The 19,060-nt window shown below is 48.8% G+C and overlaps 11 protein-coding genes across 11 annotated transcripts; 8 read left to right on the top strand and 3 right to left on the bottom strand.

Annotated features, from left to right (window-relative positions):
- Positions 1-467: 467 nt before the first annotated feature.
- On the top strand, positions 468-1,435 carry ASPWEDRAFT_174012 (ankyrin repeat domain-containing protein; the record flags this gene model as incomplete). The annotated part of the gene is made up of 3 exons (XM_040831165.1): positions 468-670; positions 730-1,159; positions 1,214-1,435. 3 exons carry the CDS (start codon positions 468-470, stop codon positions 1,433-1,435), a joined length of 855 nt encoding a protein of 284 aa, XP_040688282.1.
- Positions 1,436-1,962: 527 nt separating this feature from the next.
- Positions 1,963-3,998, bottom strand: ASPWEDRAFT_185071 (uncharacterized protein; the record flags this gene model as incomplete). The annotated part of the gene is made up of 4 exons (XM_040832057.1): positions 3,735-3,998; positions 3,531-3,688; positions 3,203-3,480; positions 1,963-2,426 (listed from the first exon to the last, which is right to left on the bottom strand). The coding sequence occupies exons 1-4, from the start codon at positions 3,855-3,857 to the stop codon at positions 1,963-1,965; spliced, it is 1,023 nt and encodes a 340-aa protein (XP_040688281.1). The 5' UTR covers positions 3,858-3,998.
- A 397-nt stretch (positions 3,999-4,395) lies between these two features.
- On the top strand, positions 4,396-6,724 carry ASPWEDRAFT_174010 (uncharacterized protein; the record flags this gene model as incomplete). The annotated part of the gene is made up of 5 exons (XM_040831164.1): positions 4,396-4,409; positions 4,514-5,161; positions 5,211-5,427; positions 5,577-6,015; positions 6,111-6,724. 5 exons carry the CDS (start codon positions 4,396-4,398, stop codon positions 6,722-6,724), a joined length of 1,932 nt encoding a protein of 643 aa, XP_040688280.1.
- Positions 6,725-6,859: 135 nt separating this feature from the next.
- On the bottom strand, positions 6,860-8,444 carry ASPWEDRAFT_113322 (MFS transporter; the record flags this gene model as incomplete). Its single annotated transcript, XM_040828398.1, has 4 exons — positions 6,860-7,067; positions 7,116-7,247; positions 7,293-8,279; positions 8,332-8,444. 4 exons carry the CDS (start codon positions 8,442-8,444, stop codon positions 6,860-6,862), a joined length of 1,440 nt encoding a protein of 479 aa, XP_040688279.1.
- Positions 8,445-9,096: 652 nt separating this feature from the next.
- Positions 9,097-10,539, top strand: ASPWEDRAFT_114266 (PP2C family serine/threonine-protein phosphatase; the record flags this gene model as incomplete). Its single annotated transcript, XM_040828479.1, has 1 exon — positions 9,097-10,539. One exon carries the CDS (start codon positions 9,097-9,099, stop codon positions 10,537-10,539), a length of 1,443 nt encoding a protein of 480 aa, XP_040688278.1.
- An 18-nt stretch (positions 10,540-10,557) lies between these two features.
- On the bottom strand, positions 10,558-11,622 carry ASPWEDRAFT_114325 (nitronate monooxygenase; the record flags this gene model as incomplete). Its single annotated transcript, XM_040828483.1, has 1 exon — positions 10,558-11,622. The coding sequence occupies one exon, from the start codon at positions 11,620-11,622 to the stop codon at positions 10,558-10,560; it is 1,065 nt and encodes a 354-aa protein (XP_040688277.1).
- A 262-nt stretch (positions 11,623-11,884) lies between these two features.
- On the top strand, positions 11,885-13,537 carry ASPWEDRAFT_113274 (uncharacterized protein; the record flags this gene model as incomplete). The annotated part of the gene is made up of 1 exon (XM_040828393.1): positions 11,885-13,537. One exon carries the CDS (start codon positions 11,885-11,887, stop codon positions 13,535-13,537), a length of 1,653 nt encoding a protein of 550 aa, XP_040688276.1.
- A 163-nt stretch (positions 13,538-13,700) lies between these two features.
- Positions 13,701-14,416, top strand: ASPWEDRAFT_743238 (uncharacterized protein). The gene has a single exon (XM_040839457.1). It carries the CDS (start codon positions 13,865-13,867, stop codon positions 14,192-14,194), a length of 330 nt encoding a protein of 109 aa, XP_040688275.1. The 5' UTR covers positions 13,701-13,864; the 3' UTR covers positions 14,195-14,416.
- Positions 13,865-14,871, top strand: ASPWEDRAFT_743234 (uncharacterized protein). The gene has a single exon (XM_040839456.1). It carries the CDS (start codon positions 14,207-14,209, stop codon positions 14,564-14,566), a length of 360 nt encoding a protein of 119 aa, XP_040688274.1. The 5' UTR covers positions 13,865-14,206; the 3' UTR covers positions 14,567-14,871.
- Positions 14,872-14,984: 113 nt separating this feature from the next.
- ASPWEDRAFT_29724 (uncharacterized protein) lies at positions 14,985-16,525 on the top strand (the record flags this gene model as incomplete). Its single annotated transcript, XM_040833321.1, has 2 exons — positions 14,985-15,660; positions 15,705-16,525. The coding sequence occupies 2 exons, from the start codon at positions 14,985-14,987 to the stop codon at positions 16,523-16,525; spliced, it is 1,497 nt and encodes a 498-aa protein (XP_040688273.1).
- Positions 16,526-16,825: 300 nt separating this feature from the next.
- Positions 16,826-18,905, top strand: ASPWEDRAFT_42575 (MFS transporter). Its single transcript, XM_040835814.1, has one exon. It carries the CDS (start codon positions 16,984-16,986, stop codon positions 18,601-18,603), a length of 1,620 nt encoding a protein of 539 aa, XP_040688272.1. The 5' UTR covers positions 16,826-16,983; the 3' UTR covers positions 18,604-18,905.
- The last annotated feature ends 155 nt before the right edge of the window (positions 18,906-19,060 follow it).

Raw genomic sequence — 19,060 nt, 5'->3', positions numbered from 1 at the left:
CATTCATCTACAAGACTCTACATAATGCTATCCTCTTTCCCTCTCGAGTTGCTACTATGTATAGCCGAACACCTTTCCCTTGCGGATTTGAATAGCCTGGTTCAAACACAGAAACCCTTCGCGTGTTTTTTTACCCCTTTGTTGTATGATCAAGGACTCGACGCTGAGTGCGATACACCACATGATTCTGGAAGCAAGAAAGCAAGAGAGAAAAACCACTGAGCAGATGTATATTTAATTATATCGGGCAATGGCGGTTGGAGACCATCCTGAATTATTTTCGTTTCAGGCCTGGGAGTGTACTAAAGAGTGGCAAACATGTCTACTTTCTGTTGAGAATGGCTGCCAAGGCAGAGAATACACAGCTGATAGAGGCATATTTATCTGAATGCAAAGGCTCGAGGAGAATAATTCGGGCCCTCTACGGGTGTATGTTATACCCAGTCGTCAGGGATCGGAAGGAATCAATGGCCATCTGGCTCATTGACAAAGGGGCGGATGTGACGAGCAGGGCCAAGGACAGTACGTGCTCTACACTGGACATGGCAGCCAGGAGGTGTTCTGCTGCCGTGGTGCAACGAATCGTCGATGCGGCCAAAGACCAGCTCAAGACAGACCAGCCATTAGCAAACGACATGTTGCTCTGGACCAAAGAAAAGCATGTTTTAGAGTACGTCATAAGGAGGAACAATGTCAAAATACTCCGCATCTTCTTGATAATGGTGCCAGCCCATCCCCGGACTTTGGATTTGGCAGAACGGCCTTGATGGAAGCAGCCATGGAAGGGAAAGAAAACATTGTGAATATACTCCTCGATCACGGCGCAAATCCAGTCTCCCTTTGCCTTGGGATTTCGGCATTGACAGCTGCCAGGCGGTTACGATGGAAGACGCTAGAGCGCATCCTCCATGCATACACAGATACAGGCGGGGATATCAATTCAGACAAGGCAGTAATTCCTCCTGGATGTAGACGAAGCTCGCGCTACGACCACCCGGCTCTCCTTCCTCTACAGCACTTTGCGAGGAAGGGCTGTGTGCAAGGTGTCAAAATGCTCCTTGAGCATAATGCAGATCCAGCTTTGATCGGTGGAGACCGAGAAATGATTCCGCTGCATCATGTCCTGCTATTGAAGCGTTACAAGACTCGACACGACGAAGTATGCCGACTATTGATAGATGCCGCTGTTTGACGCGGAGCAGGCCTGGAACAGCGAAGCCCATCCGAACATCGCGTCCCCGCAAAAAGAGGTGCCACTGCGTTGCATCTGGCTGTATCCCGTCGACGGGCAAAGGTGGTGGCCATGCTGCTTGATAATGGGGCTGATGTTTTGGCAACAAACGACGCCGGAAAAATTCTTTTGGGTGTGGCCATCACACGACGCCATCCGGCCATTCTGGATATGATGAAAAAGGCAACACCTGTTGAGTCATGAGATCTTCCGAAGTGCATGGATATGTTGTATAATAGAGTCATGGGAAAAGATATCAGTAATGGTAATGTTAAAACTGTTTCATAGGACTAATATAACATCCGACAGCGCGCATATATCACTCATCTCATTACTATCACATCAAAAACCATAAATAAATACTTTATAATTTGATGATTCTGGCTAAGCAATCGGAAGGCTGCCAGCTGGCCCACTACAGAATGCTTTAAAGTGTCTACAAACCGGACGTTTCCATCCCCAGTCTTCAATATCTGCGCAGACAACAGCCACAATGCTGACTTCTCTACCCCAAGAAATTCTTCTATTGTGGCAGCCAACCTTCCAGATCCTGATTTAAACGCCTTGATTCAAACTGGAAAAGAGTTGGCGCAGCGACTGACGGCTGCCCTATACAATGCCGAGTTCTATCGTTGCTGTCCATTCCATCACCTACCTTGAACACCCAGGCCCCTATAAGGACCCCGACAAAGCGTAAGAATTCCTTGATGAGGGCTATCGTAAGGCAAACTTCAAACAACTGTTCCCAAAGCCACTGGAGTGTCTTTGTCGATGGCTTCAATTAGCATTTCGCTAATTTCGTTATAAGCTTCACTATTTGGGAGGCATTCGACTAGAGCAGTTTGCAATGCAGTCAGTCCGCATTTGCCTTTGGTGGAGGCGGGATCCGCGTTATGCTCCAGTAGCAGGTTGACGCCTTGCACGGAGCCATCCAGCGCAAACCGATAGAGAGGCAGATGCTCAGGACGGCCATCAAGGCGCGGCCATCGTCGATACTCTTGGGGCATTGTTGGCTCGTCGTAATTGATATCGCCGCCTACATTTACATACACATGGAAAAGGCGTAAGATTGTCTCCCATTTCATGCAGTGCTCGGACGCAGCAGTCAGCCCTGACACCCCCTCTGCATTATAGTAGATTGGATCTGCGCGATGGTCCAAGAGGACGTTGACCATCCCATCGTTCCCCCGCTTGGCTAGTTCGATCAAAACTGTCGTGCCTTCTGGGTACACGTACGTTGAAGATGGGTCGAGGCCATCGGCTCATTATCATTCTTTATGGCAGTGTATAAAGGAGAGAAGGTTCTGATGGCCAGGGTGATGTTGGCACCACGAGAAGAATCTCGGTGAGTTCGAAGTGCCCTTTGTCCACAGCTGCGTTAAATACACTCCCGGTCCATCCCATATGGAATCGTTTGGGATTCTCAGTACGAAAATAATCCAATATGAGATCTGAACGCCACTGTCAAAACGGGAAAGGATCTAGATCAGAGGATAACGGCAGATGATCCTGAATTCCCAAGAAATGGCGTTACAGCATTGCATCTTGCGGTGGAATATGAATGGGACAAAGTAGTGGCTGCACTGGCTGGGAAGGGAGCGGATCCGCTTATTCGAACAGCCTCGGAGGGTTTGGCAGCCTATGACATTGCCATGCAGAATGGGAATACTCAGATCTTGAACTACCTTGACAAGGCACTGGTCCATCGTGCGTGACCGTACGACCACCTTATGGACTATGAGTATGGAACTGGCATTATTCTAAATACCATGTTGATATTGGTAAATGAAATTATTCCAACCACTAACTCGAAGCTCTAATCGATGCAATCGCTAACTGTCTATAAATATATCAAACATACATATCGCTCATCTAATCACCATCATTAATCAAACCAATCACACCATCAATCCTAAACCATAGCAAATGCCATTGCGATGGCAGCACCACCAGCAAGCAAGTGAGCATTACCTGTCATCTGAGCCATGGCAGCATTGTCAGTCACAGTAGGTGTTGCCGAGGCAGAAGCAGAATCCGAAGTAGCATCAGCTGTAGCCGAAGCACCAGTGGCAGTAGCAGTAGCCTTCGTAGATGCAATGGTAGTCGACACATCCGTTGCAGTAACGGTAACTCTGTTGGAGGTAATAGGGACTGTAAATGTGTTCATCATAGATCCCCCTTCATATGCAGTCAAAGTTCCAGTGCAGGTAGCGTTTTTGCCGTGAAGCTGGCAGTCGACGATATTTTTGCTGATCAAATCAGTATATGACAAGGACAAGGGATAGACAGATTGACTTACACTTGGCCAGGGGGGTCCATGACATGAATGCTGTAGGGTGCTGAGATGATAGTGGGATGTCCATTTTCCTCCATGTTGCAGCTCGCCGTAGCAGAAGGGGCAGAGGTCGTGGCAGAGGCATCGGCACAGGCAAGTTCATATGAAGTTGTAGTACCGTTCTGGCGGTGTTAGTATAGATTGAGGATGGAGATTGGAGGTCCATACAATGCCAATGACCTTTCCATTATAGGACATGCCGTCACTGTCGGGGATAAACATCGACACAACGTCTTTGGCGGCCAGAGTGGATGTGGCCATCAGGCCGAGGGAGAGAATGCTGAACTGCATGTTGGATATGCTTGAATGTGTGTAGAAAGAGAGAGAACTGTATGTGTTATCAGAGAGGTTGTCTTTGTGGAGAGCTGATGTTGTTGTTGTTGTTGTCGTAGAGAAGATATCAGGATATAGACCGGAATTTATAGACGTCGGGCAGGAGAATGTTGCAGAGTGGATAATAAAATTGCTAATTAGTGCTTATTTGTATATTAACTAGGCCCCCCATACTAAGGGTATGGCATACCTGATTAACCGAATTAATTAAGTTGTCGGCTGTCTCCGATCAGCCCTGCCACTCTGCCCTACAGTCATGCCAATCCTTTTCTATATTTGGTCTACTCAACTACTATTTTATGTAATAGTATACTTATATTATATCTGTAGACCATAAATGTTGAACAAATTCCAATAACAATGATCAAAAAATAAAAATAAAAATCAGATAGCATGTGAATGAAAAAGTTGGGAAACGGTGTACTTGGCATCCATTTGGCCCCCAATTCTACTTCCGAGGGACGAGATATGCAGATGCATCGAGATATGCGCACGAATGAGCAGTCTACAGTGGAGACAAGGCTGAGCAGCGGCGAAGTGCCCGAGGCTATGCAGGGATCGATCAGGAATCACCAGGAACGGCTTCTGATTGGCTAATATCTCTGAATTGCCAGCCTTGCCAATGATTCTGACTCCATCCACTCATCTCCACCAATCTCGAGATGGACCCTGATCACTCATCATCTTCTACCGCACAGATCTCTCGGATCGATATCTGGCCGGGATGTGGAGCTGCAGAGCATCAGTGTCTCGGATGCACCTCCACCGCCGCAAAACCCCGGTTATACGCTTGTGCAAGCCACAGACGATGAGCCACGAACCGGTGAAGCCTCAACCGGTGAGATCTCGGATGGATTACCGGCCGAATCTAGAGAATGGGTGAGAGGAGTTCGCTTATACGCGTACGCAAATGCCGTTATACTCGTGCTCAATGTGGCTCTCACCATGGTGGCGGGCATCTATGGCCGTCGATTTGACTTTGTGTCGTTTTCCCTTACTGATGGCGGCTGTGAAAAGGCAAAGAACACCACCACAGGCGTGCATGTTATGATCAATATGCTTAGTACAGCCCTGGTTGCCACGAGCAGCTACTGCTGTCAGCTGCTGATGGCACCGACTCGGCAAGATGTGGATGAGGCACCTGCTCGGCGTATCTGGCTGTCTGTCGGGTCATTCAATATCAAGAACTGGATCCTTCTACATCGGCGTCGTAAGATATTGTGGGTGTTGATGTTTGGAACTTCGATAGTTATCCAGCTGATGTTTGTATATCCCATGGGTCATTCCATATCAAACTAACAGTGGAGCAAGATACAACTCTGCAGTCTATTCATCTACCAGTGCGAATGACTCTAGCGTGGTGTCTGTACCCCTGCAGTTCGCAAATGCAAGCTACCCAGATAGTCAGTTTTCCACCGGAGACTGCTTCGAGTATTATGTTGGGCACAACGCGAGTAGTCTTCGCCAAAGTATGCTTGCAGATCTATTCGAAACGCTCGCTGGGAATGACTGCATCAACATATACGCCGTGGGCAAGGCTGCACACAGCAGGCAGCCCTGAATATCACTACCGTATCGCAAGACAGGCTGCCTGTCGACATCAGCCACTGGCCTCAGAACAGCTGTAGCAATAGTACAGACTGAGACTGGCCTCCTGGGGGATTCGACACACTGCAGGGAACCCCTCTTGTCGAGTCATGTCTGGCTGAGAGGATCTCCGAGCACTGTCGAGTCTTTGTCAACATCCCCATCCGCCTTGTTGTGATTGCCTGCAACTTGGTCAAGGTCGTCTGCATGTTCATCACCACCCATGAAGACCGCAGCGATGTCTTCAACACCATTGGCGATGTGATTGCCTCCTTCCTCAAACGACCCGATCCCACCACTGCCAACGAATGCATGCTTGACCGGGATACTCGTCGCCTTCCAGACTGGCCAATTTATATCTGGAAATCAGTCCATCTCAGGCCGCAGCCTACCCAACCAATACCTAAGCTACCCCCTCCAATCCATCCTACACAACCTCTAACGCAGCCTCGTCACTGGGCCAGTGCAGCCAAGCTCAGCCTGCGGCTTATAGCCGGTTATCTCACCCCACTCTGTTTCGGTCCTATCGGTACCTAGGTATGCTCTGGGCCGTAGTGGACAGCAATGGAATGTCGCTTTCCAGTATTGGCCCCGGTCTAATTAATACGTCCGCGACGCTGACAGGCCTCAGCAATAGCTTCGTGGGCATGGTTCTTCTCGTGAATACCGTTCAGCTGCTGGTCACTGGTCTGTACTTTCTGTATAACAATATGCTCACCCGGATGCTGCTACCAGTCGAGTACAATGACTTTGCAATTGAACAAAAACCCCTTCGCGTTTCCTTTCCCAAAGCAGAGCAGCGATCGACAATCTACCTGATCATTCCCTACCGATACAGCGCCCCGATGCTGCTGGCATTTACAATCGTACACTGGCTGGTATCCGAACGTCTATTCTTTGTTCAGGTTCTACCATACAACGTCCACGGTAAACCAGTTATCCTCAATAAATGCGGGTACTCGGCTATGGCGCTGCTCATTGCCGAGCTTATCATAATCACGGCAGCTGCCATCATCACCGGACTGTCCTTTCGAAAGTTCAAAGCGCCCATGATGCCTCTTGCTTTTAATTGCAGTGCGGCTATCAGTGCTGCATGCCACCCACCGCCAGATGACCAGGACGCACCATATCATCCCGTAATGTGGGGAGAGGTGCAGATAAATCCAGCTGATACGGTTGAATATATTCCATATCGCCATGGCATCTTTATTTCTAAAGCGTTGTTCCTCCAAAGTTGATTGTCTTTATGTTTAATATATTTATTTTGTTCTATTCAATTTACTAATAACCTCTGCAAATATACATTCTACGAGGATTTTATTGTGGTTATACTGATATTTCCTTCTGAGTGGGATATATATATTTGACTGTGACTATGGTGCCAGTTTACTTTTACTCCTAAACCACGGTCCATATCTGCGAAAAACAACAGGAATAGGAATCATCACCAAGGCAATACAACCCAGCAAAGTACCAGCCCATTCTACCCCGAGGTTGTGAAACATCTGGCGCGTGAATAGCGGGAAGCTGGCAGCAATAGTCGACCGGAGAATGATATGACCAGCAACAGTCGATGCCGCCCTAGATGTCAGTAAGCATTGTTATGCATATCAGAGGCATCAGACGTACAGAGGTAAATAAGCATCGACAAGATAGGAGAAACAAGGAACGAAGATGCAAAAGATGCCAAAGCCGACTAGGACTCCTGCTGCTGTAGGGGCCATCCAGTGTACAGACGAGGTAAAGCCGGTCCAGCCAAACCTACGGCTGTTAGAAAGAACCAATTGAATATACGATAAGACATACCAAAAAACACCGGCAGTAAAGACTGGAGCACCGAGAGTTGCTGGAGGAAGGCGCAACTCGGGGTTGGAGATGCCTGGATTTGCGTCCAGCTTCTTGACGTACGAGTTGTGCTGCGATAAGATATACACACATCCCAGAACCTGTCCCACAATCAGGCCGATAAAGGGGAGACCGCTGACTCCCAAGTTCATGTGGTAGATCTCTTGAAAAACATATGGATATGCTTCGAGCAAAGCGTATGCTAAGCTATATATAAATGACATGTATAGCGAGAGAAGGAAGACAATAGGCTCAGTGATCAGCATTTGGATGGGAAGGGTGAAGTTCTTCCGTATGAGTTCATGAATATCGAATTCAATTTCTTCCTGTTTGGCGTGGATGGCCCAGTTGCCGCTCTGACGGCGAATATGCACTGCCTTTTCAGCCAGGAGACACGGTGCGTATGTCTCTTTTAGATAAAGGAGATCCAGTGTGCCGTTTAAGAATGCGATAAAGGAAGGGATATAGAGCGTCCAGCGCCATCCGAGAGAGCTCATGGCCGTAAATCCGCCGATGAATGGAGCAGAGAAAGGCCCACAAAAAACAGTCAGGGAATACAAGGAGAGCACAATGCCACGATCAGCGGTGTTGTACAGATCTGCAATCACTCCTGGCACTACGGACAGCTGGCTGGCCCCGAACATGCCAGCAAAGAATCGGCAGATGATCAAAGTCTGGACATCTTTAGCCACCGCAGAAGAAATGGTAAAGATGGCAGTGCCCAGCATCCCAATCGTCAGCGGCCATCGACGCCCAAACAACTCAGAGGCAGGCGCCCATAGCAGCGGCCCAGAGGCGAAGCCAAGAACGAAGAGAGTTGTTCCCAGATTTCCCACCACTTCGCTGACGTTGAATTCATTGCTGACTCCGGGAATACCTGCTGCGAATATGCCGCTTGTAAATGTGGCGACAAATGTCCCGATGCAGGCAAGACAGGATGTGTAGATTCTTCTCGAGTTAGCTGCATCTGCATCCATCTGTGAAGGAAAAGAAGACGAACTTGGCAGGGAGAGACCAATTGCGCGGATGAGACGTGTCATCCGGGCCATCGAAATCAACGAGATACTGATCAGAATCAGATAGTAAGGGCGGGAATTCCCTTCCAGCCCCCATCGAGAGGCCCTTTTCTGAATCCAAGTCCAAGTCATCCATCTTTCTTGGACACTGTCGATATAGCTGGCAATCAGAAGGGAATCAAGGGGTTGATTGAAGAATGAAAGACTGCTAAGCCCCTAGCTATGTGATGGGTTCAACCCCTGTCAGATCACGTGTTATTCATATTGGCTGACACGTAGGCTATATAATTAGACTTTATGCAGGGAGATTCCGATTAAACGATACCCCTTGAAGTGGGACTTTACAGAGCATGCCGGATGTGGCGGATGGGCTGATAAGCTCATGGAGTGACAAATTCCATGGGGCGGGGCGGGGCGGAGCGGGTGTTGCTGAATGGCCAAGACTCCCCCGAGTCCCACTGCATGATGGGGGATCGACTGGACACTAGATGGATCTATTTGATAGTGGAATTAGCATTGTAATAATTTCGATGTTGTCTCGTTGCTTATTCGAGTGTGTTGGAATGCCGTGGCACGTAGCACGTGATGATCGACCACGCTAAGCCACATCTGGACTCCTGTGTGTTGCACAACATCAGCTGAGGATCTGCTTCCATCGTCACTTCTTCGTATAGCCATAACTGGAATGCTTGTTCAGCTTTCACTGACATTATTTCTTTGACCTACTTCCTCCAGTCACCTTAGCAAGAATGTTGTCATTCGGCGCGGCTCGGACGCGTCTAGGTCGCGTAGCCACAAGGTCGATCTTACGAACACGGGCTAGGCATTTTTCTTCAACAAAAAGCACATCTTCAAACTTGACGCGGTATATCTTGACAGCCGGTGCGATCAGTACGTCTGGCCTGTGGTGGTTGATCACTCCCCGCGATGGTGTACCGCATCTGGAAAGTCCGCCAACTGACCACTTGGTCGCTGAGCACGGTCCTTCTAAAGAGGAGGTAACGCGTATGATATCGCAAGATGCGTATTCATTCGCAGTGAAAAATGTTGCCGGGGTCGATAGATACGATGGCACGCAATTGGCGTCGAATAGTCTGTGTGAGGACCGTTTCACCCATGGTAAACTGCCCTCCCCGTTGAATGACGGCAGTCAGTGGATGACCTGGGCGGTTTTCGACGGACATGCTGGTTGGCAGACTGCAGAGTTGTTAAAAGACCAACTGTTGCCCTTTGTGCGACACAGCCTGAGCCAAGTCAAGCCAACCTCGGATGAAAAGAATGTACCCGAGGAGCTGGTTCAAAATGCCGTGATTAAGGCGTTTGTCGACCTCGACGACGCGATTATCAAGACAGCACTGGAGACATCCCAGAGCAGCGAGTCATTACAGGACAAGATCAAGAAGTTGGCTCCCGGTTATGCTGGTTCATGCGCTCTCCTATCCATGTACGATTCTGCTTCGAGCAAACTGCATGTGGCATGTACAGGCGATTCCAGAGCCGTCTTAGGACAGAAAGGACCAGACGGAAAGTGGGAAGCGATACCATTGTCAGTAGACCAAACTGGCAGTAATCAAGACGAAATTGCCAGGATCGACAAGGAGCACCCAGGAGAAGAAGGCATATCCAAGAATGGACGGGTTCTGGGGATGATGGTCTCTCGGGCCTTTGGCGATGGTCGGTGGAAATGGTCTTTGGATTTGCAGCAGGAGCTGAAGAGACGATTCGGTGCTCCATCGCCTCTGACGCCGAGATACAACGTCCAAACACCGCCATATCTGACTGCCGAGCCGGTCGTGACAACTACCAAGATTGACCCCAGCCGACCATCATTCTTGATCATGGCAACAGACGGTATGTGGGATGTGCTGTCTAACCAACAAGCTGTTGATTTGGTTGGGAAATGGGTGGAATCCGCGGCAGGTCAGAAGGGAAGCAGCACACCAGAGCCAGAGTATGAACCCTTCGACTTTGGTGAGTTTCGAAAAGACGAGGATTGGAGATTTAAAGAGGGAAAAACGACAGTCCAAGATGACAATGCCGCTGTGCATTTGGTGAGGAACTCCCTCGGTGGCAATCATCATGAGATGGTGGCAGGTCTACTCGCCTTGGGATCTCCATTCTCCCGGAATATACGCGATGACATGACGGTGCAGGTGGCTTTCTTCAATGTTCCTGGCTTGGGAAATAAATAGTTACTCTGCTGTATTATTTTACAACCTCGGCTTTATATCCAACTGTTCCTGAAACGCATCCTGCATATCGCGAACAATATCCGATGCACTCTTTATATCATGAATCAAACCAATGGATGCGCCTGCATACGTTGCAACTCGTCCTTCGGGACCCCATCCTTTATCCCCGGTTGCTGCCGATTCATCATGTAGTTTCTTCAGTTCCTCAAAAGATTTCCCTTCCAGATGATCGGCCCATGTCTTATTGATGATACCCCGAGGGACATACGGTTCCGGCCAACCAGTTGTGCCGCGAAGATGATTGTAGAGCAGCGTTCTCACAGTATTGGCGGCACCATCTTTCGCCCGCACCACTTCCTGCTGATAGCCCTTGCTAATCCGAGCTTCGTTGGATGCGAGGAATCGTGTGCCCATGACAATTCCCGAGGCACCCAGACACAGCGCGGCCGCAGCTCCTCTACCATCTGCAATTCCACCTGCGGCGAGAAGAGGGATCCCACTCTCCTTGACGATATCTGCTATCTCTGGGAGAAGTGACATCAATCCGATCCCATCACGACGACCGTGGCCTCCTGCCTCGGTGCCTTGGACGATAATCGCATCCGGTCGGTGGGAGCTTTGGAGAAGTCCTTTCACTTCTGCGATAGTGCCGATCTGCACCCAGATCTGAATATCCGGTGACGCAGTACGTATTTTTTCAGACCATATATCAAGATCTGATTGACCATTTCGCGGTGCGTATAGCCACGCAGCACACGGCTTGAAGTTCTGAATGGCTGCACTGGCTATGTCGAGATCGTCACTCCATAATTGAAATCCCACCCCGACAGGGAGGGAGTCGTAGGTCGACGGAAGACCTTTGAAGCTAGATGTTGACCGAGCATCTTGAATGATCTTGAATGTCTCTTCCAAGTCTTTGACTGTATTTTGCGTTGTTGTCCCGGGTCCGATGAACCCCAGGCCGCCTGCGCTGGAGATGGCAGTCGCGAGTGCAGGGCCCGAAAAGACACGCATCGGGGCGCCTACAACCAAGGGGGCAGAAGCCCATGGGAATTTTGATGCCAATTTGCTAATGAGAGACATTTTTGATGGAATCATGATTTCGTGCTGGATTAAGGGGGTTATATAGGACTCGTGATGTCATATGGCGGGACATGGCGGGTATCGCGGGTATTGCGGAATGACCGTGCATGTGTTTCATCATCGCGCAACGATGACACGCTGAAACGAATGAATACGAGCTCAAAAGTGGCTCATGCTTTATAAATCCCGCAACACCCGTCTTTTCCACTCTTCCCGACCACTTTCCCGCGCACATATAGTAAACCCACGTTCCACGTCCATCATGTCGGACACTCCAACCCAATCCATGCGAAAACGAGCGAGAAAAGCATGCGAGCCATGCAGAGAGCGCAAGAGAAAATGCAACGGCCGTCGACCATGCAGTTCATGCGTCCGGTTTGAATATGAGTGCTCGTTTGAGTCTCGCGAGAGACGAATCCACTCGCCTGTTAACACTCCAAGCCATCAAAGCCACCAAACAGCTACCACGCCAAAGTTAACGCCGAACGATCACTCTTTTGTTCAGTCTTTAGAGGCGAATTCTGGACCGGCGTTTGTTAGACGATTGGCTCTTTCTATTGATCCGGCCAATGCGCCTCGACCGCACGTCTTTGCGTGGAACGTTGGACCTCGTGGGCCGTCCTCGGTCGAGATGTCTAGTGCATCGCGCATTGCGGATCTTATATCTGAGTCCAACTTGAATCTTCTTGCGTCCGTTTATTTTGAAAAGATTGATCCATGCTATGGATTCATCAATCGCGAGTCCTTTTTCCGCCACGTGAGGACAAGATGGACTTCTCCCGATTCTACAGACGGCTACGATGCTGTTTTATGTGGTGTCGCTGCCCTCGGATCCTTCTTCAGTCGTCAGTCCACCCCTTCAGTAGAGGGAAGTCTGATCAAACTGTCTCGATCCATCCTCGACAACCACATCACATCAGGAGTGCCATCTATAGACATGATCACTGGATGGGTATGCCAAGTTGTATATCTCCGAATGACAGCTGCTCCACTGGCTGCCTGGATGGCCAGCTGCACGACAATGCATTTGATCGAAGCCGCAGGACTGCATTTTGAATCTCCGACCAGGTCAAATACTGTCCTCACTCCCATCACGGCAGATCCAAATATCAGACAGAGACTGGTTGGTGTTGCACAACATCTGCACACTTGGATATCTTTCGATCTGGGCCTTGCCCGCGTATCCCTTCAACAACAACCACAGACCACCACACTCCAGTCTACAACACCAGGGGACTATACGGAGAAACTGCTATCTCTCCTTCCAGTATCCGCCAGTCTTGATCCAAGTGAGCCACAAGACGAAGACAATCTGCACTCCACTCTATCACAACTCGTCTCCAGTCAAGATCACCAACCTCCCCTCGTGATGGCTCAATGTAATCTCCTCCTCTGCATTCTCCGCCGAATACACACTCAAAGCAGCCATCTCATCGGTAAAATCAACGAAGACCCAGGCATGGACGCTGTACTTGCATTCATGCGCAAAGCCCTCTGGGCAGCACGAACACTCGCCGACTCCATCAGTCCGTGGCATCAAGTCGCCAACATTCCGTTTCAGATTGTCTGCACGCTACTGGTTATCGATAGTCGGGCATCGTTACGACTGTTAAGAGAGGCGATGCAGACGCTGCGCCATGTCACTTTTATATTTCAAACGAGTAATCTCAAAGAGGCATGTAGTAACGCCCGGTTACTACTATGGTTGCATCAGAAGAGACGCACTGAAGACGTGAATATGGTTACTGATGTTCTTGCATCGGATGCCTCAGCAGACGCAGCTGCTGAGTCTGACGGTGAATTGGGGGTTTCGAGTGAGGTTGAACTTGCTTGGATTGATAGTCTGACGGCTGGCATGCCGAGTTTACAGGATATTGATGCTGATTTGATTCTGAACGGTGATTATATGATTTAACGAAGTGCCTTGTATTCAAAATCGTGAAACATTATGTGAGCCCTCAATGCCCGTGGTTGATATGGCTGACGTGGTAATGGTGAACATCGGGCATTGTTGTTAAGGCCCTTATCTACCATTAGTACTAGCATCAGCTGCCTATTACAGATTAAGTGAAGCCTATTATCGTCCGGACTATCATATTTGTTACGCCGAAGCCGAGTGACGCGTGAATTGGCAAGGGCTGAGCACGCGCCATGTATTAATTGTCCCGTCGTATACAGCAGGCACGTAGGCTGTATCAACAAACGCAATGCCATAATTTACGTCGCGTATTTCAACTGAATAATGATGTCTGAAAAAACAGTTCTTATTACTGGCTGTTCAGACAGCGCACTGGGCTCTGCCCAGGCTGTTGCATTCCATCAGTGCGGTTATCGCGTGTTTCCGACTGCACGAAACCCTGCAAAATTATCCAATGCTAAGGGCGCTGGGATTGAGACACTATCGTTGGATGTTCTCTGCGATACCTCGATCAAGGAATGCGTTGAACAAGTCCACAAGCTGACAGGAGGAAGCCCTCATATACTGGTCAACAATGCCGGTGCGACCTACTTCTCTGCATTAACAGATGCATCGATCCCAGATGCAAAGAAGCTATTCGATCTCAACGTCTGAGCCAATATTTCCATGATACAGGCATTCCTGCCGCTACTGCTCAAGTCCACGCGTGGTATCATCGTCAATCATACCCCGATTGCACCTGTCGTCGCTCCACCATTTACAGGCCTCTATGCAACATCCAAATCATCTCTCACCATATTGACTGTCTCTCTCCATGCTGAACTATCGCCATTTGGCCTCAAGATCGTCGCTATTAAATCCGGAACCACACAATCATATATAAGCAGCAACCAGCTCAACATATCGCCTACTGCCTCGAAGAGCCCACTCTACTACCTAGCCCGGGACAGGCTGAATGTTATATACAGCGGGAAGCCCTTCGACGACGGCGCCACTCCGACTATGAATGGGCGAAAAAGATTGTAGCTGGTCTATCGCGACCGAATCCACCGGATACCATCCGGGCTGGTGCTTTGTCGTAAATATTCTGGTTGGGGTCGTGGTTGCCGAACAGTATTTCTCGATCGCCGAGAAATGCATCTCGTGTTGATCTGGTGACGAGAAGTATAGAGCAGTATGAGAGGGAAAGGGTGATTGCAGATGTTGATGGCAGTGCATGAGTAGATCTAGGGGATAGGAAGTAGAGATCTCCGGTTCTTATATTATGTCAGAGATTGATGTACTTTGCGTAAAAAAACACTAATATCACCGATACATAATAGTAAACAATAAATGTAAAAATAGAAAGCACGGGGATAAACTTTGATAGTGGATCCTCCCCACTAAACTCTCCCTTAAAGCCCAAAATTCAAATGCCTTACTTGGACCTCATCAACAATCAACAATGGAATCCCTCAGCCAGGAAATCCTCGAGTTGATCGTGTATCACTTATCTCTGTTTGATGATTCTGAGGATACTCGATTACCATGGGAACCACCAGTCCGGAATATCCACCCCTATGCGACCCTCTCTCGACCGTGGCAGTATGCCGTGGAACGTTTCACCATGGCACAAATTACAACGTCAAGTGCAGATCTGGATATTTTCTGCCAAGTATTAGCATCTCCTCGAAGAAGGAAATTATTGAGACGACTACGCTATGAAATAACACTGCCAGCATACAGCGAAAATCGAAAATTCTGCTTGGAGACGAAAAGAGAAACACGAGTCAACCAGCAGGTTTTTAACCAAGGAATCATCGATCTCTATCATGAGTTGGCAACCTGGCAGACGCAGGGGATGAGCGTGGAGATTGCAGCATCATCCCCTACTGACCAGACTCCGTATGGACTGGGCTGGACACGATGGCACCACAAGGGCATTTATCTCAGTTTAGACAATGTCAATCTGCCAGTATTGTCATCAGTCAATGAGTTGGAGATCCCCAATGCACGAAGAGAAATCCATCCTGCAACGATCGGTCAGATCATCTCGTCAATGCCGTATTTGGAAAGTCTGACTCTGAAATTAAATGCACCTAAAAATAAACACGCAGAGATGATAAAAGAGCACAGGCAATGTAATATCACCCTGCATGGCCCTTGCATAGGCTAACATCAATAGCTCTCGCCAAAGCATTGGAGTCACCGTCTCTACGCAACCTCAAGTCGCTCAGCATCTATATTGAACAAGGCATTCCCCACAACCACTCTTTTATAAATTCATCTCTTGATCCCAAATATCCCCATGGCGATGTTTTAAACGTGGCTATTCGAAAACTGGCCGATCGCGCCCGTCTGACTACACTCAGTCTCACTGGCGACTGGCTAATTTCCCCAGCTCTCTTCGATGAAGCCACATTCCCATATCTCGAACGAGTGAAAGTCGAAGGAGCACTGATCACCTACGACGGTCGCTGGTACTACACAGGCGATCCCAGTGCAGAAGAAAGTGAATCCCCGCCAAGTGCCGCGTACGCCGACGATGACAACAGCTCATCTGACTCCAACTCATCATTCAACTCGGAGATAAATGAAGACATCAACGAGGACCGAGAAGAACTGCTGAACGGGGACTCGCCATATCACATGTGGCGCACACAGCCAGATCCCGAAATGTTTGGTGCACTGATGAAGTCGGCGGCTGCGGCTGCATTGCGCATGCCAAGTTTGCGGAACCTGATGATCTCGGTCGGCCAAGTCCCCATGAATGACAATACCATCATTGCTGAATGTCTGGCGCCTGGGGAGAAGGGTGAGTGGGTTCAAGGGCCAACGAGGGAGGAGCTGGGCGTGAGGCGATGGCATGTGACTCTGATGCCCAATGCTAAGTGGGATGCTCCTGGGGATATTCAGGCATTGTGGGACGAATATGTAGGCAAAGAGGGGATTGCAGCTGTGTCACATTTCTCGTATGAGCTAGAGGGGAACACAGATATGCAGTAGATAATCATAATAAACATAATATGCATAAGACTACCTAATCGGGACATGTATAACGATAAGATATGATTAGATACATGGAACAGCCAATCGGAACAGCCGAGCAAAGCCGACACATGCCGAGGACCGATTGCCCCTTCGGGCCTCAAAATCTGTTCGGTTTCAATAGCTTCGGCTTCAGCCGCAAATGATTGGGTTTCTAGGCTGTGTTTATTGAGTTGATTTGTTATTCTGCGCTGGCTAGTGGGTCTGCTGCTGATGTTCAATTCAGATTTTAACAAAAACAAGATCCCCTGAGGTTTGTCCCTTTTTTCAATCGAACACTGTCCACATGGCCCTCTCTCAACACAGATCGATCAGCGCGATCGCATTCATTTCTGGTTAAAGCTGCTTCTCTCGATCGGCGTCTGATTTTTGGGCATTTTCTTTTCTCCCCATTGACGCATTGCGTCAACACCACCATGGCTGAAGATGAAAAACACATGGAGAGCCCAGAGACAATCCCGCACTGGCGATTGCTCACCGACCAAGGCGTCGTGACTCGTGAAATCCTCGAATATGACTATCCTGGATCCGGCACTCAGGATGACCCATATGCGGTATCCTGGATTCCAAACGACCCTCGCAATCCGATGTTATTCAGTCTGGGAAAGAAGATCACCATCACGTTGACCGTCGCCTTTTCGACTCTGATTGTTTCTCTGACCTCGTCTGCGTATAGTGGCAGTATCAAACAGATCATGTCGCATTTCGAAGCCAGCGAGGAAGTCGCCACCATCGGTTTGTCTCTTTTCGTGCTTGGTTTCGCAATTGGGCCTCTTCTCTGGGCTCCACTAAGTGAGGTCTTTGGGCGACAGCGACCGTTTTTCGTTAGTTTCGTCGCCATGGCTGCGTTTTCTGCTGGCTGTGCCGGTGCTCAGAATATCCAAACTCTTCTTGTCCTTCGTTTCCTCGCTGGTTCATTCGGATCTTCACCATTTGCCAATGGCGGCGGTACCATTTCTGACATGTTCCCCGCCAAGCAGCGCGCTCTTGCTCTCGGTCTATACGCCGGAGCGCCATTCATGGGACCCTGTCTAGGTCCATTCATCGGTGGCTTCCTCGGGATGAACGCAGGTTGGCGATGGGTTGAAGGATTCCTAGCCATATGCGCAGGGCTCGTATTGATTCTAATCACCCTCCTTCTCCCAGAGACATACGCACCGATTCTTCTCCGCAAACGAGCCGAACGCCTATCCCAGATGACAGGCAAAGTGTATAGAAGCAAAGTGGAAATTGACAAGGGGAAACGGTCATTGCCGAAACTACTTCAATCGTCCATGTCGACACCGTGGGTGTTGCTGTTCCGGGAACCGATCGTGTTTCTTTTTGCGGTTTACATTGCTATTGTGTATGGGACGCTGTATATGATGTTTGCGGCGTTTCCGATTGTGTATGAGAAGTATCGAGGGTGGAATCAGGGTGTTGGAGGACTGGCGTTTATCGGCGTCATGACGGGGATGATTCTGGCGACGTTCTACACTATTACAGATAATAAACGGTATGCGCGCGTGCATGAAGAGCATGATGGGTTTGCACCGCCTGAAGCGAGATTGCCACCGTGCATGCTTGCCTCTATTCTTATCCCCATCGGCCTGTTCTGGTTTGCCTGGACAAACTCGCCCTCCATCCACTGGATTGTCAGCATCATCGCCGTCGCGCCTTTCGGCTTTGGCGTTGTCATCATCTACCTCGGGGTGATGAACTACCTCATCGATTCCTACACTATCTACGCTGCGTCTGTATTAGCAGCAAACTCCCTCCTCCGATCTCTGGCGGGTGCAGCATTCCCCCTCTTCACGACATACATGTACGACCGACTCGGTATCCACTGGGCATCGTGTATTCCTGCATTCCTGTCGCTAGCGTACGTACCCGCCCCATTTCTCTTCTATAAATACGGCGCAGCTGTCCGGACGAGGTGTAAATATGCCGGACAGTCAGCTGCGTATATGCGCAAAATCCAGGAAAATGCAGAGCAGGCGAATGCCAGAAAGCAGGTTGAGATGGAGGAGGCACGGCCAAAAGAACAGGGGGGATAATCACTGTGCTGGTTTAGGTGATAGAATAAAAGTGCTTCTACATAGACTTTTTTAGCGGGTGTTGGGCATTTATCAATAGAGTACCTCTAATGTGTTCTTTATCTGGGATTGATCTCTAGAAGTTGGCGTTGAACGTGGGTACGGGATATATATAAATACGTCGGGGGAAACGGGTGCCTGGAGATCGATATCTTAAATAGGCCAGTACGGAGAATAGTGCTTAAAAAAAGGGCCAGTTCTTAAATATACAGGTTTGAAGATAGTTATCCAAAAGTTTAAATAATTAGTGGTTTTAAAATGGGGTTGAACTATATTTAAGAGCTTTACTATTTTTATATATCTTTGAAATATTTTTTTAAGGTTGTACTTCTGAATACTACCTTATCCTTATATATATAACTAAGAGTTCAGAGATAACAGACTCTAGCCCTCTCTAATTTAATACTTAAACAGTGGA

Source organism: Aspergillus wentii, assembly GCF_001890725.1.
Source record: "Aspergillus wentii DTO 134E9 unplaced genomic scaffold ASPWEscaffold_5, whole genome shotgun sequence".
Lineage (NCBI taxonomy): Eukaryota > Fungi > Ascomycota > Eurotiomycetes > Eurotiales > Aspergillaceae > Aspergillus > Aspergillus wentii.
The sequence above is the reverse complement of the archived record's forward strand: the minus strand, read 5'-3'. Positions and strand labels throughout refer to the sequence as shown.